The following is a 22,028-nucleotide window of genomic DNA, read 5'->3' as shown; positions in this document are numbered from 1 at the left end:
GATTATTCTGATTGAGACCGTCTGATTGGCCGAATGAGTGTTTATGACGTCAATTTGTCACATTAGCGAGGATCCGGTTTACACTCCACACGCATCCACCTATAAAACCTGCATGACAAACCCGTTTTAATGTGAACCCGCTCAGATGATTTCCTTTTATAGAACGCTGTCTTTTTCATGTTTCCAATCCACCAGAGTGTTTTGTTTCTTTTGTACTGGAATTAAAAATCATTAGGAGGTAATTATAGTAATGTGTTTGAGGCTCATCTCTACGTAAATATGTGTGTGTGTGTGTGTGTGTGTGTGTGTGTGTGTGTGTGTGTGTGTGTGTGTGTGTGTGTGTGTGTGTGTGTGTGTGTGTGTGTGTGAGAGAGATGAATGACTCAGTGAAAGCATGTGGGATGACAAAATATGAATTAATAAAAACACCCCTGAAGACTTATAGTCTATTCATATCCACAATAACATAGAGATAGTTACATTTCAGGTTGGCAGGCAGAGAAGATAAAAGAGAGAAAAGAAGAGATGCAAACAGAGAATAAGGGAGGATAATGAGCAAAGAAATAGAAAAGATTACGCAAAGACAAAGTCAAACAGAATCAAATCTAGAGCCGGATGAATGTAAACACTTTCTTTCACTGTCCTCTGAGAGCCATTAACTCTATTTCTCTTTTTATTTTAGAGCTGTTTTATTCTCAGGATGCTCTCTCACAGAGACGAGGTAAAAATGTTTACTCTGCGGGCTAAATTACACAAAGTAACAGAGTCGCCGTCTTTTTAACGCCGCCCTCCTCGACACCAGAGGGAAAGAATCTGTTGCTTTGCCGTCATGTTAAAAAATGTCAAAGTCAAATAAGAACCGTCCATCATCCTGTCGGCGCGATTGAAGTTTGGAGGGGGCTTACGGTTCAGACTGAGGTCCAACAGGGTTTGGAAAATCTTCAAGGATTTTTTTGGTCTACAGGCTTCTCGTTTATTCAGTTTCATCTGCTCCTTTTATCATCCATATTTCAGCTGTTTACAGAGCTGGAGTGACCGCCATCACTGGGATTACCAGCATGCTAGATAGATCATAAGCACTGCCCCCAGAGGAGAGTGTGTGTGTGTGTGTGTGTGTGTGTGTGTGTGTGTGTGTGTGTGTGTGTGTGTGTGTGTGTGTGTGTGTGTGTGTTGGTTCAACAGCTGCTGTGTGATTCAGTGAAGTACATATAAAAAGTAGGTCTCACCACCTCATGTGCCCCCTTCACAAACTGTCATCATTTCATCTCTCAAATAAGAAGTATGGCTTTTATTGGAAGTCTTGCGGCGCTCTGCACTTATTCTCATCTTTTAATTTTTTGCAAAAGAGATCTTTAGTTGCTGTCACTATAGTGGTTCTTAATCCCTCTGGACTATAGCTTTTAATATAGTTGATGATATATATATGGGGCGGCTGTGGCGTAGTGGAGAGCAAGGTAGTTCTCCAATCAGAGGGTCGGTGGTTCGATACCCGGCTTCAGCAGTCGATGTGTCCTTGGTCCCGAAGGCTTGCCATCGGTGTGAACTGGATGATGAATGTTAGTTAGAGTCTGATGGTGGCACCTTGCATGGTAGCTCTGTCATCAGTGTGTGAATGTGTGAATGATATGTAATATACTACTGACTGTAAGTCGCTTTGGATAAAAGTGTCTGCTAAATGACTGTAATGTAATGATATGTAGGACTTAAATTCTCTGACTAGCTCAGTCATCCTGGATTGGCGCTGAATGGCATACATGTTATATTGACACTGTTGATGGCAGTGTTGACGCTCATCGGTTATGATGCTCATAGTTGTGTGGGCTTTTCTAGCCTGCAGAATACGTTACAGTAAAATGTTGACCCTGGGAACGCCTTGGTAGCCAAAAGGTTACAGCGCATGCCAAATAACCGCAACAACCAGAGTTCCATTCCGACTTCAGGCCCTTCTTCCCCCATTTACAGTCTGCCTTTAAACTGTCATCTGTCAAGGTGAAAAATGCCACAAAAAATCTAATTAACCTAAAAAATAAGGTGGAACTGAATAATTCTAGATTTGAAGATGTGATGAACTGGCCAAGATAAGAAAAAAGGATTATTTTTGCGAGGAATTTCTTTTATACAGTTATTATTGAGATAGCACTAACATTTCAGAGATGAACAAGAAGCTGTATTTAAAATCTGCAGATCTGAACTAGTATAATTTCGTTGATGTACTGTTGAAGTGACAACAGGTTTAGATTTAACACAAGTGAAACTTTGAGAGTTTTACCAGCCAATGCACTGAAGCACATGAACATCTGAATATATGAAATTTATGTTTTCAGATGAAGGCCTACATTTCTCTTATGAAGTTCTTCAAATTATATATATATATTTTTTAAAGTTTTAATTACAAAAATAATATGTGCCCATAAGTGGTGTGTTCATGTGAAATGGCGTTGTAGACACGACAAATATAAACTGATATTTTGCCGGCTTTTCTCACAGCACAAATGTTGATACGTTACAGTAGGAAAAGTTGTACATATGTAAATGATCTCCATTTAGGAAAGCCTTGTAAATGGTCCTGATGCTGTGTGTGCTTACCAACTGGTTTACTGTGACAATTGAATAAAAGCCATCGTAGTTTAAACTAGTTACAATTACGCTGTTCACTGAAAAACTACTCTTTTTAAGCGTTCCTGTAACAGAAGAACAAAGGGGCTACTGGTTTCTAGTCTCATCCCTTCAGCATTCATGCTGCTTTTCTAAACAGTAGGTTTCCTTGATGCACATCCATCATAGTGTTCATGGTCGCCATCCTCTGCTGTTGTCTTTACTAACAGCCTCCTCTCGGCCGAGGCCACCATGGAGTCTCAGAGTTGCCACATCTAGCAAGGTTAGGTCACATTATACTACTGTAGACGCAAGTGTACCGGTTCTCCCTCTCTTCGTCTTTTTGCTCGCTCACTGTCCCCCTCTTCCTCTCAATCCCTTTTTTATCCCTCCGTCTCACTCTCTCTTTTTCCACCTCTCTCCCTCCATCTCATTCTGTTCAAACCATGCTGTGGAGAGGCAGATAAGGAGTTGATTTACCATCCAATTAAATGTCGTCATTGAAACACTGCTTCAAAAAAGCCCGTCGTTTTCACCCAGCGCTAATTGGCCTTCCACTAGCATGTGCATGCGTTAGGATGTGTGTGAGGGCTATTGTGTGTGTATATGTGTAAGTGCGTCTTAGTTGTGTGTATCCAGTGCTTTACTTAGGGCCGGCCTGATTTAGATTGTGGTCGTCCCCCACTTTAAAAGAGGGTCATTTTAAGTTCAAACTAAGTGGTATGTGCGCATGTTTTTGTGTCTTCTGGAATAGTATGGTGCTTCATATTCTTTCTCTCTTTTCCTTTCTTAACATTCAGCCTTCAAACTGAGCTAAATTATACATTTTGATGTAAAATGACAAAGTTTCACTCATTAATATTTTTTATATCAACACTGAATAACTACACATGAAAGGGGCCATTCACAGTTACAAAGAGAGTTTCCCCCCCCCCAACTCTGCAAGGTTTTAGCGGCTAAAACGTTAGCTTCTAGTCAGATTTGAGCTCATATTAACAGTATTACTGCATATTTATGATACAGTTTGGGCTTGCCTCATCACATAAACTATGTTTCAAGCAGTAGCGAGCAAATGTTTACAGCCAAAAATATTCAATAAACTAATTTAAGCTACTGCTTAGCTAACGGCTAATGAGAATTTCTCCAGAGTTGGTGACTAAAACAAAGCTTAAAGGAGTGTGAATATTGAAGTTACATTTGTGACATAGCAGACACTTTACTTTAAATATATTTCATTGTTGCTCTGAATCTGCAGGTTGTGAATTAATGTTGGCTAATTCGGCTAACTTGTTAGCAATAACTCAATAAAGAGTATTTGATACACCAACACAGACACACAAAGTACAATAGTCTACCTTTCTCCATCACTTTCTTCCACTAGCACACACACACATACACACAGACACACAGACACACACACACACACAGCAAAGAGGGGTTTTATAGAATTTTAATAAATCCAAGGGAAAGCGGTCTCAAAACTCATTTATCAAACATTTAACACTGACTTAGCCATTAAAGGGGGCGAGAGAGGGATAGAGGAGAATAGATTGAAGAAGAGGAGCTATGATCAATGCCAGTGGACCATATAATTGCACCAGGAGTGGTTTGGCTGAAAACATTAGCCTTGTTTTCTGATGGATCACATCCTGGAGCCGGCTAGCCAAGCTAAACACTTCAATCTGTATTAGCAGGACCCAGAGTCATCCGTCTGTGGGAGCCGTGCCACTAAAATTACTTAAGTTTTCTTCATAATTCATAACTCGATAGCTTAAATGCTTTACTGCTATTTAAAGAAGCAATGTATTTATTAAATGTACAGAAAACCTTGTAATTTATTTGTACCTTATTTTATAAGTTTAAGATTTCAAAAAGTAAAAATCTCCCTTTGAAACCAACTTTGCAATTGTAACACCAGACCCATCGCATTTTTAACAGATCTTTTTCTTCTCTCGGCCTCCACATATCGATTTGCAGAAAGAACAAAGACACATACGGTCACATGTGAAAAGAACTACAGCACATCATCTCCTCAGCAACAACAATAACTGACACTGACCTTCCATTGAATCACTTTTTTTCCACCTAGTGCACCATTCAGCCTGCCAAGACGAGAGCTTCCAGCTCACCCTCATCCCATTACTGCATCTTTTCTGGCTGTTCTTCTCTGAAAAGATACTTCTGATCCGTGACGAGTGAGATCATCAGCTTCGAGAACCATTTGTCCTCGCTGCTAAATGGACATTTCTTCATGATGTCACTTAACTTGCCGCCTCGTGTGTTGCTTCCAAACATCCCATGTTTAACGCGTTAGTGCTTCATTATTGCATATTCTGTGTTCTGGCTCTGTATCCATTAGATTTAATTTGCAGTGCATGTTTATCTTGTCACTCTACTGGTGATTTTGTCTTTAAAAAATCTTTCTATGATTCATAACCACTAAACTGTCTCTGGCCCTGCACGCCCACACAGGTGTTATTAATTATTCTGGTGGATAAGACCTCTGTTCAAATTGAGCAAAGCATTGCTGAGAGTTAATGTTCGTATTATGGTTCCACTCAACTCCATAATAAGAGTGGTGAAAGTGAAAATTGATCCTGCAGTAACTAAGGTACAACAAAGGATCTTGTTTGACAGCCAATCAGACTGTAATACATAAAAAAAGCAAAGTCTCTAGACATCTTTAAATTAACTTCAGCTCTGGCTTTTCAAGAGCTATTGTAGTCTGAACTAGCTTATGCCAATAACTCACTATGGCTGGACAGAATTTTCCTCTTTAAGTTGTACTCTGCTCTCTCCCTCCTTGTCTTTTGTCACTTTTGTCTTTTTGTCAAATGGTTGTTTCAACCATTGAGACTGAGCCTATGCCCTTAAATAGCAGTCAGCTGGCCGCCGTTTCACTAGCTTCTGTAACTCAATGCAGTCTCTAAGCTATTGTTCTATTGCTACTGACAGCACCTGTTACATCGTACGTCAGCGATTTCCACAACAATTAATTTGTTAGCATGCAAGAAATTAAATGTAAATTTGCCACATGACTCATCATTTGTTTCTTCCATTTCCATTATACCCACTATGTGTAACGTTTAATAATTTAAACCGTTTTGTTTTTTTATAGACATGTCTAAATTTGCAGCAACTGGCCAAGTCGCCTCACTCTGACAGTTTAACTGAGATGTGGTTTTGTCAGGGGTGCCAGCCAGGTTTCTCTCCTGGCATTTAAGATGCGTCAGCCCCAGTTGCTTTTTATGTTAATAATAATTTTATCCTTCTCTTTTTTCATATACCCCACAACCGTCACAAAGGCTGTACATTTAGTTTATATGTACACCCCACACATTGAATGACCCAATTTTACCCGAACAAGAACACAAACACACCAGTTTGGAGAATTTCACAACACCATTATATTTGAGTTCGGGTTTTCGCGGTGGTCTCCAGCTGGTCGGGGACAGAAGGCTGAGTCGTTGACCGGCACAGGCAAGGCAGGGAAGTCCAGACAGGCAGGGTCGGCAACGGGAAGTCAGTCCACAGGGAATTGCTGGAAGGTCTAGCATGAATACAAAAAAACGATCTGGCTCTGGTGGTCTCCTCTAGATGCGCTATCTCTCCTGTCATCTCTCTCGAGGTCCTGCTACCTGAATGACACATATACCTTCAGGCAGTCCAGGTTTGAATTGCCGCGTAAATCTCAGCGAATCAGTGCGTAGAGTCCACAAAAGTGGGTGTTTCCCGGTGTAACCGGTGGTGAGATCTGGTATCACATCCAGGTTGTCACAACTCGAGAACTTTTTAATTTAACGTCTTTATGTAGATATATAGAGTGAACCACACAACACACTGTTGAGCAAGGTGATGCACCATGAATGGATATTTTTTGTAAATACGCTTTAATATAAATGCAACAAATTGGATTTCAAATGAGCTCTTCTTACTTCTGCGACACGACCTGGATGTTTCATTTCCTCAATACTTCAAGAGGTGTTTCTGTTATCTCGTGCTGCAAAACTGCAGACAATGCAACGTATGGGTATGGTATGGTATATAATATAATATAATATTAAGAAAATGTAATTAAATTCTATCAAGATAAACAATACTGCTCAAGCCACTTACACAGCAGCAGCCAAGTAGCAGCACAGTGGAGTTACTGCTCTGGATGACATCTGTATTATCCAACAAAGGGGAGGGAGATTCTCCACTGTGATTAATTGCGAACACAACTCCTCCTACGTACACCGACGCACGCTCTGTCTCTCTTTAAAAAACACTCCGTTCAGTGGCAGAGAAAACCCCCCCTTTATTAATATACGCAACACACTCACACATAGCTGTATCAATGGAGAGAAAAGGGCTTTATATAGTCACACACACACACACACACGCCACCTCTTTTTTTTTAATTAGGGAATAGAAAAAAGGGAATGACTGACAGGTGTGCGTTTGTGTTCGTGTGTGTGTGTGTTTTTGAGCTGGCTGTGTGTGGTCCGTCTGTGTGTGGTTCTCAGCGTGACGCCTGTGTACCAACTAAATAAGTGCCTCTTGAGATGGGGGGGGGCAGGTGGAGGGGTCCTCGGGAGAACAATAGGGCATCAAATGTGTGTGTCCCTCTATATATTTGCGTGTTTATCCACGGACACACACTTACATAATTCCCAGAGCACTGAATAGATCCCTTTTGTTCACAAAATCAATGGCCTCACTTCAACCAAATGTTTCTTACACCGTTTTATGTAGATTAATACACACTTCGAAGAAAACAACAACAAGCCAACAAATGACATGAGCTCCGAATACCAGAGGTTCATTTCCACATAGATGCTGACAATTCCTGTCTGAGGCAGCCTTACCAGCCCTGGTCATGTGATATGTGTTTTTCAGGAGCGTTAGCATGGACGGAGATTATTTCTGAAACATTTCTATTTTGAGAAAGTGTTTTGAAAAACAAAATATTAACAGTGTGAATGCAGCCTTATTTGTGGATGCATCCTCTTTATAAAAAGATACTCTTCCTTAGGAAATCACCAGTTGAGACGTGGCTCTTTAGCCTTTGTCCGGTGAATAACAAGCCACTTGCCCAACATTCAAAGGAAACATAAAAAATGTAATTTGAGTTCAGCAGGACAAACACAACAGAGCTGAAACACGTCTCAGAAGAAACAGCATCAGAAACAATCCCACAAATCTCCCAAAAATTGAGATCTTAAATTCATCTAGTTGGGTGAGACTTTCATGTTTCCATGTCATTAGGAGTTAATTCCATTTATATGGGGCAAAATACTGGAAGGCAGTCTTCCCAAGTTCAGTATTTATCTGTGGGGTGTCAAGAGAGAGCTAGTCCTGGGTTTTACATCTGAGAAGACATGTGATTTATAGAGGCAGCTTTAGCTGGAGACATTTGTAAACAAAAATGATAGCTTATGGTTCTTTTTTCTGATGCTGGTGAGGACCAGCCTACTTTATCATATGTTTGGCTCCTGTAATGGCACATTGTTAGTTTCCTTTCCTTTCCCAAGGCTCTCTTGAGTCAGTCGCTTAAAAGACACCAAGCAGAAGTTGACAACGGCAAGAGAAATGTGACCACAAACAGTAAACAACTTTGTGTGTACTTCTAATTTTACTTTTGTGATAAAATCATCAAATCTGAATAAATAACATGACATTGATCATAAACTGTATGAAGCCTCGAGTTCGGTTATTCCGCCGTAGCCATCTTGGATTACGGCCATGCCATGTTGTCTTTTTTGCAACCAATGAACAGAAAGTTACCATATTTGGAATGCGGAGGTGACTCAGAGAAGCCGTATTCGGCTCTGGTTACAGCCATGACCTGTCAATCACAGTAAGCCCCGCCATTAAAGCATATTCTGCCTTATGGTGTATTTGACTCTAAATGGACCATTATTTACTAAATGAACATTATACTGTATGGAAGACGACTTGAAACTAGAGATTGAGATCATGAACTCATGTTTACAATGTTTACTGAGGGAACAAATCAAGTGAGAAGTTTTCTCATAGACTTCTATACAATCAGACTTCTTTTTACAACCAGAGGAGTCGCCCCCTGATGGTCAATAGAGAGAATGCAGGTTTAAAGAGTAGCAAGTCCGGCATTCGCTTCACTCAGCAAAACCGAGAGGTTTTCACCTGATTTGGACCCAATAACAAAAAAAAGGAAAATGAAAAAATATATTTTTATATATATATATATATACATATATTTTTGCATTTTTGTATTTGTTCGCTTTTTTTGCTTTCTTAAGATGCTTTCTTAGTGGGAAAATTGGTAGAATCATGTTTTGAGTGGAGTATCCCTTTAAAATTGCCATACCATGATATAGTACCAACATCGCAAAAAACAAACAAATAAATACCGTGACATAAATTCTCGCTCATATCCCCCATCTCTAGTCCCACACTGACATCTCGAATCCATTCTCTCTGCTGTCTGGTAGAAAGGCACATAAAACACCTGCTAAAGAATGAGTGGATGTCACCCAGCAGAGACATCTCAGCACCCTCACAGGGGCCAGCGTTGGCCCTCGGCCCGGGCCCTGACAGCCTCGGTGCTATAACACCAGGTGACAGCCGTGCGTCTTCACAGGTGAGCTGTGTGTGTTTTTACGCTGCACCCAGAAGCACTGCTGCAGTATTTCACACCGCCGCGGAGCACACACACTCACAGGGATGACAAGTGAGCAACTGTGTGACTCACAAACACACACTGTTTGTCTTTCAGAGGATCCGATCTTCCCTTAATCACCTTTATACGTCTCACTTCCCTTTAAGAAAGTTTGCTTGTTTGTCTGCTTCTTCGGTTTATTCCAAACAAACGCTTAGTGTGATTACTTCAACAGTATCTACTCCAAATGAACTCTGACCCTCATTCTTAATCTCCCTCCTTGACTCTTCTTCTATTACTTCCTCTCTCCTTCTCTTCCACTCCCTCACTTTCCTTCTTATTTCCTCCCACGCTCGTCCTCCCCTCTTCCTCTCCTCCCTCTCTGAGCAGTTTAAGTGTGAATCAGGGGATTTGGGGGTCTTAAGAGCTGAGGTGTAAAACACCGGCTGCTTCTCTGTAAGCTCTTAAGAGGAGAAAATAATCCAACACTGGCTCTTTTTTCTCAACAGCAGCTCTCCTCCCCCCTAATCACCCTATTAGCTGCCTCTCCTCTCCTCTCCCCTCCTCCTCTCCACTCTCCTCTCCACTCCCCTCTCCTCCCTTCTCCTCTCATCTTCCATCTCCTCCCCTCTACTCCCTCATCTCATCTACCGTCTCCCTCCTCTCTCCTCCTCTCTCCTCTTCTCTCCCTTTCCTACACTCCTCTCGTCTCCTCTGCTCTCCTCTTGTCTAATCTCATCTCCCCTCTCCTCTCTTCTCCTATCCTCTTCTCCTTTCCTCTCCTCCCTTCACATTCTCTTTCCTCTCCTCCTCTCCTCTCTTCAACTCTCCCTTCCTCTCCTCTCATCTGACCTCCCCTCTCCCCCCTCTTCTCTCCTCTATTGTCCTCTCCACTCGTCTGCCCTCTCCTCCACCCTCCTCTCCTCTCATCTCTCCTCTCCCCTCACCTTTCTTCGTCTCCCCTACCCTCCCATCTCTTCTCCTCTCCTCTTTTCTCCTCAAAAAGAATAGGAGACCAAACAGTTTTTCTATAAGCTGATGATTTGGCATCATCATGTCTAATAATTCATCACATCCACCAAATAACCCACCAGTCACCAGTCACGGTTGTTAGTAGTAGTGTGTGTCTGTTTATTCCTACGTTAACCTCCAGTTAGTGCTCAGTGTGTAGCCGAGGCATTAGTTCTGATTGCAGGATGCCTTCAGTTCAAACAACCAATCACGCTTCCGGTTTATTGATACTGAACATTTCCATAAATCTCAGGCTCTGCGCCGACTTTCATCTCTCCAGGCCAGACTCCGGTAATGTCAAGGAACAATATACCAAAGTGAGAAACCAAATGGGCAGAGAAAGAGTGAGGAAGCCATTTAATCGTCCATCTTCCGTGTAATCTCTCTGATGCATTCGCCCGTTCCGTCTCCCCGAGAACTAAGTCGTAAACAGAAGAAAACGAAACAGAAAACGTTGTTTCCTCTCACTTTCCTCCCCTCTCCCCTCCCCCTCTCTCTCTGTCTCTCTACGATGCTCTCTCGCCCGTCTCTCTCATCTTCCCCCTCTCGCTCCAACCCTTCACCCTCTCTCTCCTTTTTATATTCATAGGATTTTAAAATGTCTGTAATGGCCCTGGTAGATCAAAACACTCCTTCTCCCACTGTGTGTGTGTGTGTGTGTGTGCTCCTGTGTGTGTGTGTGTGTGTGTGTGTGTGTGTGTCTGCTCCTGTGTGTGTGTGTGTGTTTACGTCCGTGTGTGTGTGTGTGTGATTTGCATATCGTGGCTATGCTCTGATTGGCAAACTGGCAACGCAGAGCCCAGCGGGGCATTTTTTTATTAAAAGGCCCTACCCCACACACACACACACACACACACACACACACACACACACACACACACACACACACACACACACACACACACACACACACACACACACACACACACACACACACACACACACACACACACAGACACACAGAGTTAGGAACAGCCACTGGCCTGTATCAGAACCTAATGAATAATACTAAAGAGCGAGCAGTAGGGGTTCACCGTGTATTGTTTTGTAACGCCAGGAGTAATAAAGATTTTTATTACCATATTTTTATGGGCGCCAGACATGAGCTGTTATGGAATAGTCGGATATCTTATTAGCCGTTTCGGACTGAGTTTTTTATGGTCTCAGATGAAGTTGCCTTGTTATTCATTATATTTTACTGGTGGAGATGTAGAAGTATTAACTAGGATGAGCTTCCTGGGGAATAAATGTCATTGAAGCAATGCAGCATGGCAGCATCAATCACATATCAGCAACGTGCTCAGGATAGGATAAGTCGACGTAATTGATAATAAAACTACGTTGATTTGCATAACGTCACCCAGGATCCTCTTAAGTAGTTAAGAGTTTTTTTTAAGACAGAGGTGGAGCTCTGTCAACTGGAAATAGCTTATCCAAGCTGTGTGATTGTGATGTATGAAACAAAGACTGTATATAAGAAGACAAAGTCGTCCTGACGTCACCCATTGGTTTGGGGACTGACGTTTTGAAGCCTCAAGTTCAGCGGTTTGGTCATCGCCATCTTGACTTTTTGCAACCAGTGAACCATATTTAGAGTGTGGAGGAATGACGTAGAGACGACGTATTCGCTCTGGTAGCGCTGAAACAATATGGTCTGTTTTGCTCTAAATGGAACTATAATTTACTAAACGAACATCATGCTGTATATAAGAAGACTTGCAACTAGAGATTGAGACAATAAACTCATGTTTATAATGTTTATTGAGGTAATAAATTAAGTTAGACAGTAGGGTCAATTTCTCATAGACTTCTATACAACCAGAGGAGTCGACCCCTGCTGGCCATTAGAGAGAATGCAGGTTGAAGACACTTCCCATTGGCTTCACTCTTCAGACCTGTCTCCTGGTATGAACACTTCTGAAAGTGAAAGCATCTCGGAGAGCTTTGTCAACATGGACCCTGTTAATGTTCCGTCCCCACAAAAGCATGATACACTGGGATTATCAATACACAGAACTAGTTTCTGTATGTTTTAGTCAGCTATTAACTGATTTTCTAAATCTTTCTTCATGTTAAAAGTAATCTATGCACAGCTGCTGTCATGGTAACATAAGGTCACACCGTGCGTTATCTGACATTGTTATTCGGCTGTTCTATATTTTCTGTTTACTTTAAAGACCATGTATGATGGAGATTTTTTTTTTTTAAACTAACAACAGTCACAGATGTTACACTCTGTAAATGGTTTCACTTATTCCCCTTGCCTCACACTGTTGTATTTGATTAATATGTCTACATATTACTCCAGCTATAAAATCAATCAATGTCAGAAACATTTAAGGTCAAGTACTTAAGTCAACGTACTGATTGTCCAGTGAAGGAAAAGGGTTGCTATGACATACGGTGATTAAATGAATGTATGTGTCACATCAAACCATTTGAATTAGAGGATCATTATTTTCCTGATCAGGGAGATGACAAACAGGGTCTATTATCTTCTTACTTTTGTTTGTTTTTAAGAAAAGAGGATTGGGTAAATAACTTGTTACAAATCAATCAGGAATATATAAATTAATCATTAGAATAATAAATGAATTAGTCGATTGAACGATTGAATTAATACATTAAACATTTTTTTACGTTCAGCCCTAGTTCAGGATCCAGAATTATTTGGAAATATTCCCAAACGAATTACCCCCCAAAAATGGCATCTCCCTTTTGATAAATGACTATTACAATTATGAAGTACTTCAGTGACATAAAACCAGACCCGAGGTTCTATAATGTGTCATGTGAAGTAGCCTACAGCCTCATTAGAGCAAGATACACAGACTTACTGGAACAATGGAACAACATAAAACAGCCGCTTTATTTGGCAGCATATAAAATGTTAAAATTAGTTCAGCAATAAAAAGCTACTTATACGTCCAAGTCAATAACAATAACTCAATAACATCATTTACTATAATCTAAAAGGAGCAATTCTGCACAACAGCTACTCTCACTCTTTTAAGAGCATTTGGCTGCAAATGCTACTGCAAGTTTAATTAAGTTACAATATAAATTGACTTATAATTGACTAAACTGTGAAATTGCTGCTTTTACATTAAAAGGATCTGAATCGTTCTCCCACCACTGCTCATAATTATTTTATTGAAATGTCACAGTTGACTCCGGCTTTAAACTATGAATTAAATTTCTTGACGGTATGAACCCGTGACACCGGCTACATGCTGCTGCTGGCACTTCAAGGCCCCCCTTCCCCTCCAGCAGACGAGCTGGAAGCTGCAGCAGAGGAGAAGGGGATTGACTGCTGCGACCCCGCCGCGGTCAATGATCAGCGGGTGGGGTGGGGGGAGCGCTGGGTGTCAAGCGCTCGGCCCTGCCCCGACTTGGAACCCCCGACCTCGGGTTGGCCGCCTGTACGTGGCCGGAACATTTTCAACAAAAGCCGAGCAGCCTTTTTTTTCTTTTCTTTTTTAAATGTCTGATTCGGGAGGTGTGAAGGAGAGGATTCACTGAGGAGTCTGAGATGACGGCACTCCTGAGGGCCAATGATACGCACCGTAGGCCTCTTAAAGTGACGGCACAGATCAATGCTGATCATTGCAGCTAATCCGGCCAACAGAGCTGTAATGTTAATCCTCCCGGGGCAAACAGCTCGTCTCCAATCATGTTCTGTTCTAAACAGCATTGCTACATAACTGCTCTGTGGCAGCCACAACCATAAAAAAGACGTGTGTGTGTGTGTGTGTGTGTGTGTGTGTGTGTGTGTGTGTGTGTGTGTGTGTGTGTGTGTGTGTGTGTGTGTGTGTGTGTGTGTGTGTGTTTCTCCTCTTAGGAGAAGCCAATCTGTGAAATGTAAAAGGAAACGTGGTAATGTACTTTGGCCTTCGTCAGCATTGTTTTAGCTGACGCCAACACACTATTCTCTTTCTTGCTGCTTGTGTGTCTTCGCGTAACATGACATAACATCACCACTTGCTATCCGACGCCACACCACTCACACAAGCTCATTAACACAGAGCTTCCTTGCAACAAACCCAAAGATGATCTTAGCTGTGAAGATAGTGAACCTGAAAACCCCGTGGAGACTAGCCCAGTCTGCTGCCCCCCTCTCTCCCCCGCTCTTTCTCTCTCCCCCCATCTGTGATCTCTCTTATCGCGGGGAAGCTATTGCTGTGATGACACCCCGGCAGCACCTTGCTGATGGGAGACCTCCCCTGTATGCCGCTTGGCCTACGATGTATTTCTCCCCGAGCACCCTCTCCTCCGTCTCACTGCAGCCACAGAGTAGTTTGATTCATGGGTCTGTGTTCTTTGTTTCTAGGAGGCCACTTTATGATCATTGTATCATCAGCGTAGAAGCTAAATCATTTCATCTCCCTCTCTCTCTCTGCAGAGGCAATTAGTGGGCTCTATGAAAATCTAATAAATGAAAGCGTTAAAAGGCTTTCATTGAGTCAGGGCGGAGCTTTGATACAGTATCAGAGATACCTGCTGCCTGTATAAATGTATTGGCAGGAGCCAACGCCGTGGAAGACGTGTATGTGTGTGTGTGTGTGTATGTGTGTGTGTGTGTGTGTATGTGTGTGTACGTATGTGTACGTATGTGTGTGTACGTATGTGTACGTGTGTGTACGTGTGTGTATATGTGTGTGTACGTATGTGTATGTGTGTGTACGTATGTGTATGTGTGTGTGTACATTCGTGTTACGTCTCGGTCGTGAGTTGACAAGCAGCCGGAGGGAAAGAGAGGCCTGATGGGTATTATGCAAATGAGGCCAGCTGTTTGCTGCATTGGCAGACTCTTTATAACTCTCTTCTAGTTCTGCTGGAAGTGAGAGAATATTTTTACCCCCCCCACGTCTCCACGTTCTCTCGCCTCTTCTTTTATTTCCTCAGAGAATCTATATTTCTACATGCCGTATTTTTATACACACCCAGCTCTCTAACGCGTTTGTACCGTTATTCCCCTGCGAACGCCCCGGCCATCCATCTGCAGCGTTACCATAATGAATGGACAAACAGGGAAAGCGTCCTTAAGCATTTGTTGACTTCTGCAGTAGAAAGTAAATTATTCTGAGGCTCCGGATCCACAGCTCACTAAAAAACAAACAAGAGTGTTTTCCATGAACAAGCCTCATGATAATTCAGATGCTTTACCACTGCAGACACTTCATTTCAGTCGGTAGAAAACTCCCTCTCATGACCACTTTGCTGTGGTTGCTGACGCTGCTGCAGGTGGGATTTAAAGAGATTTAACGTGTTTTTTAAAGATAAGTTTTGTCATTTTCTTAACTTAATTGTGCCAGTAATTGTGTGAGAATCTTAAATAATAAGAAGAAGCAGAACTTATTTTGAGAGCAATCTGTAAACATAGACATAATATCACCTACTCGCCTTTTAGCTCAGTTTTGGTGTCCACCACCTGCTGAAGAAAATACCAGACTTTTAAGCTGCTTAATGTTCCAATATGTCCCCCGGCTAGTTACTTCTTCCCTCTGCTTGTGTGTTGCTTGAAACAGGGCTGGTGAGAATGCTGAGAGTGAACCAAAACAGTAAAAACCAAAACAATGAGCAGAAAGCCACTGAAAGACTCCACAGAGGGTTAAGTGACATTACTCTGTTGGATAATCACTACAAGCAAACTCTTTTACATTAAACACAGTCATTTGATGCAAAATATATTGATTAGTGCAGCTATAACATTACCCTTCACTCTAAAAAAACTGGCAAATTGATGTTTGGATAAGGAAGTTGAACTATGTCTACATCTAACCCTGGCAGAAGTATCCGCAGTTGGATAGGTCGTTGAGTACAGCCAACGCTGATTTGCATGGCCTATCCAACTCAGAGATGCTTGGTGTGGCAAATGAATATGCAAATTAGCACATGACATCATCTTGGCACCTTTAAGCGACACTTATCACCGCCCTCCATCGAGCAGCAGCCGCACAGGTGCCAACGTTACCTGTTTAACCAATCAGAGCTAAAGTTAGCTGCTAAAATATTCCAGACATTATGAGGTGACATCTTTGCATCATTTGCACTTTGCTCAAGTGTCCCAAAGTGAGAGAGACCGGGCCGAAGTAGTGGAAGAAAGTACTTAAAAAGGTACATTTTGGAATAATTCAATCTATTGTTTTCAATCCGCCTCGTGGCGTCATCTGTTCTGTCCTTACGTAACCTGTTTAGCATATCCGTCGCTGGATGCTTTCTGAACAGATGAAAGAACTTTGACAGACCTCATGTTAGACGTTTTATAGAGTAAGTCTATCTGAATTCAGTCTTACCAGCTTCCTAAGCTGACAGCCGTTTTTTATAAATGTAAAGGCCAGCGTTCTCTTCCAGCAGGCGACTGTGTCACAGTGCATGAAGGCAGAGTCTTCTCATGCAAAGAGGCGTGAACGAACGCTTTCTCTGAGAGCGGAATTGATTTGGTTGCCGTTGGCCTCGTGGTGATTACCGACTGGAGGTCTTAGTCTACCCCGCTTCTTATTTACCGCTACATTAGTGGCGAGTGCACCTGCACACGCGCCTTGATGGGAATACAGCGGAGAGCCCTCAAATCGGTGTGAAATTACATCGGCTCTGTACTTTGAGCCACATGTAAATTAACGTTATCACGGCGCTGTTGGAAGGGTCACCTGTCACCTCCGTGTTTACCTTCTTTCCGCCGTGCTCGCGAGGCCTCACAGATACACTTGTTTATCCACTCCACCGGAGTGTTGTTTGCACCAGTGAGAGTGGAGACAACTGGATGTCACCAGGAGCAGCTGTGGAAATGTTCCTCTCAAGTGTTTATTGTTCTGCCTCATTTGAAGATGATAGATAAGATTAACCCCACAAATTTCCCCCGCTGCGGGACTAATAAAGGATTATCTTATCTTATCTTAAAGTATCATTTTCATAAACCTATCGAATTTATGTGACACTGAGGTTCCTCAAGACGTATTCAATTACAAAGGATATTTTTGCATGAGATGTCAATATTACAATACAATCAACTTTTTTTGGTTGAAAGTTTTGTTCAGAAAGGCCAGATATATAGAGCAATATTTTTATATTAATAATTGTTCAAATGGCTGCACAAAACATTCTTCTGAAATGTGTTTTTTAGTGTTGTTTAGCTTGCTGCTTTGTATTTACAGAAGGTCTTCTTGCACCTTGTTACCAGCAGCAGCAGGAAGCTGTTTTCAGTGAAACCGCTCAAACAAACCCCATTGTATGATACCTGTTCAACACACAACTAAAGCAAGTTACAATCCTGTTAACCAAAGGACACAAGATGTCTCCTACGTGCACTGGAGGAAGAAGTTCCCACATCACACGCCAGTTTCATACTGGACTGGGACTGGCTCCAGACTGGTTGTGATGTCAGAACTCCTGCTGTGTTACACACAGATTTAAGGCTGAGCTCAGAGAAACTTTACCTTTAAATGATTGAATATGCAATGAAACTGCAGTATTAACAGCTAAACATCATTATATGTCACACTGGATTCATCCAAAGTAAAAGCATGAGGTCTGTGTGTGCGTGTGTGTGTTTCCAGAGGTAGATTTAAGCCTACTGTAACTGTTAGGAAAAGATCAATAGTGTCATCACTCTCTCTCACGCTCTCTCTCTCTCTCTCTCTCACACACACACACACACACACACACACACTTGGGAATAACGGTCTCAGATCAATAATTCTATAGTGCTAACAGAAAACTTCCACAGCAGTTTAAAGGCTTATTGCACACACACACACACACACACACACACACACACACACACACACACACACACACACACACACACACACACACACACACACACACGCAAAAATACTGAACATTGGACAGCAGAACTTTGAGACCAATACTGGGTATGTCACACACATTTACTGCACCTGAATTAACTTAGAGAAACGTTAAATGGAAAACCAATCCTGCTAAATGACTTCATGAGATTTTCTTGTGATGAGGACGACCACTGTTCGTTTGCGTGTCAATATTGTATCGATACACCTAGAATCGATCTTTTTTTTTTATACAAACTATGAAAATTGCAATCAAGGATGTCGGGATTAACCAATAAACTGCGGTTATATACGTCATGGTGTCATGATCCTAAGAGCTGTCCTGATTCCTGCGTGAGACATCTTGTTTGTGTGTGTGGTTAAATCTTGTCTGGCCACTCACCTGAAGCGTTGCTGTCAACATTTCAGAGGGAACCCACACTCTAGCCTAATGTTTGCTACAGAGAGCCTTAAATGGGCAGGGTGGGAGCATTTTGTAATTAGAAAATGAGCAGGGAGTCACGTGAAGATGGGCACTAATGCTGTCTAGATGCTGGTTTGATAAAGATACAGTGAGAACAACAAATCCGTGTTGAAATCTGCAGGAGGAGAGCTGGTAACGATATCACTCTGACGAGGAGCCGTGCGGAGGTTCCATTGAATAACATCGTGCTGCGTTCAAGCTCCACTCAGTGAAAACAAGTATTGGACAAAAGAAAATTATAACATTGTAATGATGGGTTCAAATTTAATCTTGTTAAATAAAGTTCTTGGTGAGAAACTTGTATAACTACAGTTGTTTGAATGAGAAGTTTTTACAGCAACATAAATAGATATTAGAGATGAATTATGACCTGTTTTAATTTCCAAACACTAGCTCTAAGCAGCTTATAGTACATAATAAAAATGACTTATGTTAAGGTTTTTCTAAAAAAAAAAATACAATCTTTTATTTCCTAATTATTTAATTGTGTGTCTTTATGCAAATCACCACTATAGATGACTTTAACAAAGTCAAAAGAGATTGTTGATGATGATAATACATATTGGAGTTCATCGGCTGTAGGACTATTAGAAATGAACTGAAGTGAGATGAACCGAGTGAAAACTTATTAAATAAATAGATTTTGAAAAACTGCACGGGTAATAAATCCGAATATAGCACAATGTTTGATATCGCAATCTTAAAAATGGCAATGATATCATATTGTGTCTGAGGTATGGTGATAATACGATACCATGGGGCCTCTGGTGATTCCCACCCTATAGTGTTACCCTGTTACTGTGCTGACAGATGTTCAGTTCACTAATCAAAGGGTAAAGTGGAGACATTTTGCCCTGGTTTCTTGACGTAAAATGAGCAGCAGGATTCTCCAGGTCTTCCGTTTGGCGTTTCTATCCTCTGCTTCCCCGTTTAAGCTGCAGCACACATCCAATAACTCATCTAACCAGAACAAATACAGCGACGATAAGGTGCTGTAATCAGTCGCTCATTGTCTTCCCCCATCCCCTACGTCTCTCACATCCCTCGGTTCCTGCATCCAGTTTGCATTTTCCTTCCAATAAATTCTCCTCCGGAATAAATATGAGAGGAGTGGAAACTTAAACGGTGAGCCGGGCGATAACGGCAGCATCCATGGGATGCGTGGGTGAAAACAAAGTGAGAGAAACCACTCACGGCCATGAATGTGCTTACTCTCGTTCTCGCCCCTCCACAAGAAAGTGTTGAAAGTAAAGTAGATTTTAATTCCCTCCCCGTCTCCCTTTTGCTTCCTCCTTCCCTGTGCCATATGCTCAAAGCTCCATCTCGGGCTCATTTGGAGTGCCGCACACACACACACACACACACACACACACACACACACACACACACACACACACACACACACACACACACACACACACACACACACACACACACACACACACACACACACACACACACACACACACACACACACACACACACACACACACACACAAGCTCTATCAAAGCACAGGAACAGCTGGCTTGCTCGATATGGATGACTACTCGCCTGTCAACCGGTTTCACATCGCACACACACACACACACACACACACACACACACACACACACACACACACACACACACACACACACACACACACACACACACACACACACACACACACACACACACACACACACACACACACACACACACACACACACACACATCATCAAGCCTGGTCTTTCTTGCTGTTTTGAAAAGGCAAAGTGAGTGAGAGACAGTTAGAAGGAGAGAAAGAGAGTGTTCAGGTCAGAGAGTTAAGTGAGTGTGTGTGTGTGTGTGTGTGTGTGTGTGTGTGTGTGTGTGTGTGTGTGTGTGTGTGTGTGAAGGAGTTGTTAAGATTAATTTGACATTTCAATTAGCCAAATGTGTGAATATTCACCATGATATCAGAGAGTAGAAACAGTTGCTCTTATTATTGAAAACATGCACAACAGCTCATGTCACTGTAACACAACTCAACTAACAATCATGAACTGCGGTGATTTATTTACCCTTAAAATAATATTATCCCTTAAGGTAGGAGGGGTTTATGTCAGCATCGTCTCCAACATCAGTAACGCTAAATAAAGTGATTTAATCATAATACATTTCTATACAATATGATTGTATGTATGGTCATTTTAAATATCACTATGCAAATGGAGTTAATTAATATTTGGGTATTTTTTGATTTGTTTTTAATAAAAATAAAAATAAATCTGTGTTTTGACTTACATCCGCAATTAATGCAAAAATAAAGACTAAAGGTGCATTGGTCATTCATATCTATTAGGAATGACCAAATTATATTTATACCTATGATGTACATCAAAGGCATGAACAGTGCTGCTGCACATCTCTCTATGTGATTGCCTGGTAACTGGCAACCTGATCTGTCAACAAAACAGTCTAACAAGCATAATTATTACTGGAAAAGGTGTTTTTTTTTTGCCTGGGAATATTGTATGGTCTACGAAAAAATATAAAAATATTCATTACAGAGGATACTATGAAATGTTTATATGGTAGGTTTAAACGACCATTATTTGTGACCCAATTGTAAATAATATGCGATATGTTGGGATCGTTTTTAACTTATCAATTAGTGTTCAGTTTAGTGTTTGGTGCTTTCTTACCTCTCCTGTGTGGCTGAGACTCAGTTTTGGCAGTTTATTCTTGGCATTCCCAGCGTTTCCTCCGTAAGTCTGGCTGTTGTTGAACCCCTCTGTGGCCACTACAGGGGGTTTAAGCTGGGGAGAGTCACTGGGAACCTGGTCCTGGCCATCCATCGGTCGAACGTACGCTGTGGGCTTCTGCTGGATGGCGATAGGCTTCCCCGATAGGCTGCCGGGTGGGAAGGTGGGTGTGGTCAGTCCAGACGTGGGAGTGGTTAGACCAGGGGTAGGCGTCGTCAGAACTGACGTGGAAGCCAGCGGGGAGGAGGCTGTGGAGAGGTGGGAGCTTGTCTCGTTTTCAAACGGGGAGGATTTAAAATGTCCACCATTTTCTGTGTTGGTGGAAGACTTGAAATGGCCAGCGTCCATGGTGGAAGATCGGAAATTGCCACCATCTGTCAAAGAGAATGAAAGAAAAGTCAAAAATAACCACAGCAACACCTGTTCTAACAGAATATTGCTCTGCTCTGTGCTTTCAGAATCTAATGCTGAAAGAAAACCTCTCCCAGATTGATGGAGCCAATCACAATCAAAGCCAATTATGTGTTTAGAAATCAGCTGAAAGAAGGTTTACCATCGGATGCAGATGTTCATTTTCAGAAACCCCGCCCAAAAGGTGATAGAGTCTGTTGTGCACTGAAATTATTCATCAGCACTCGTGGCTCCAGTAAATACAAACATTTACCCATGAATATCAAAATATAAGAAGTCCTCTTATTGTACTGTGAATGGCAGGCTTATAAATCCACATTCACTCCTGTTCAAGGAATAGTTTCACATTTTTGGAAATAAGCTATTCTTAACAAGAGATGAGAAGATA

The 22,028-nt window shown here is 41.8% G+C and overlaps 1 protein-coding gene across 1 annotated transcript in view; it reads right to left on the bottom strand.

The window, feature by feature from the left end:
* aff2 (AF4/FMR2 family, member 2) overlaps window positions 1–22,028 on the bottom strand; it is a 114,491-nt gene that overhangs the window by 80,135 nt on the left and 12,328 nt on the right. Inside the window, 1 exon segment of the mRNA XM_054598171.1 lies at window positions 21,170–21,603. Coding sequence (XP_054454146.1) covers window positions 21,170–21,603 — 434 coding nt within the window.

Source organism: Anoplopoma fimbria, chromosome 4 (genome assembly GCF_027596085.1).
Source record: "Anoplopoma fimbria isolate UVic2021 breed Golden Eagle Sablefish chromosome 4, Afim_UVic_2022, whole genome shotgun sequence".
NCBI classification, from domain to species: Eukaryota; Metazoa; Chordata; class Actinopteri; order Perciformes; family Anoplopomatidae; genus Anoplopoma; species Anoplopoma fimbria.
Note: the sequence above shows the minus strand (reverse complement) of the source record. Positions and strands in the feature narration are given on the sequence as shown.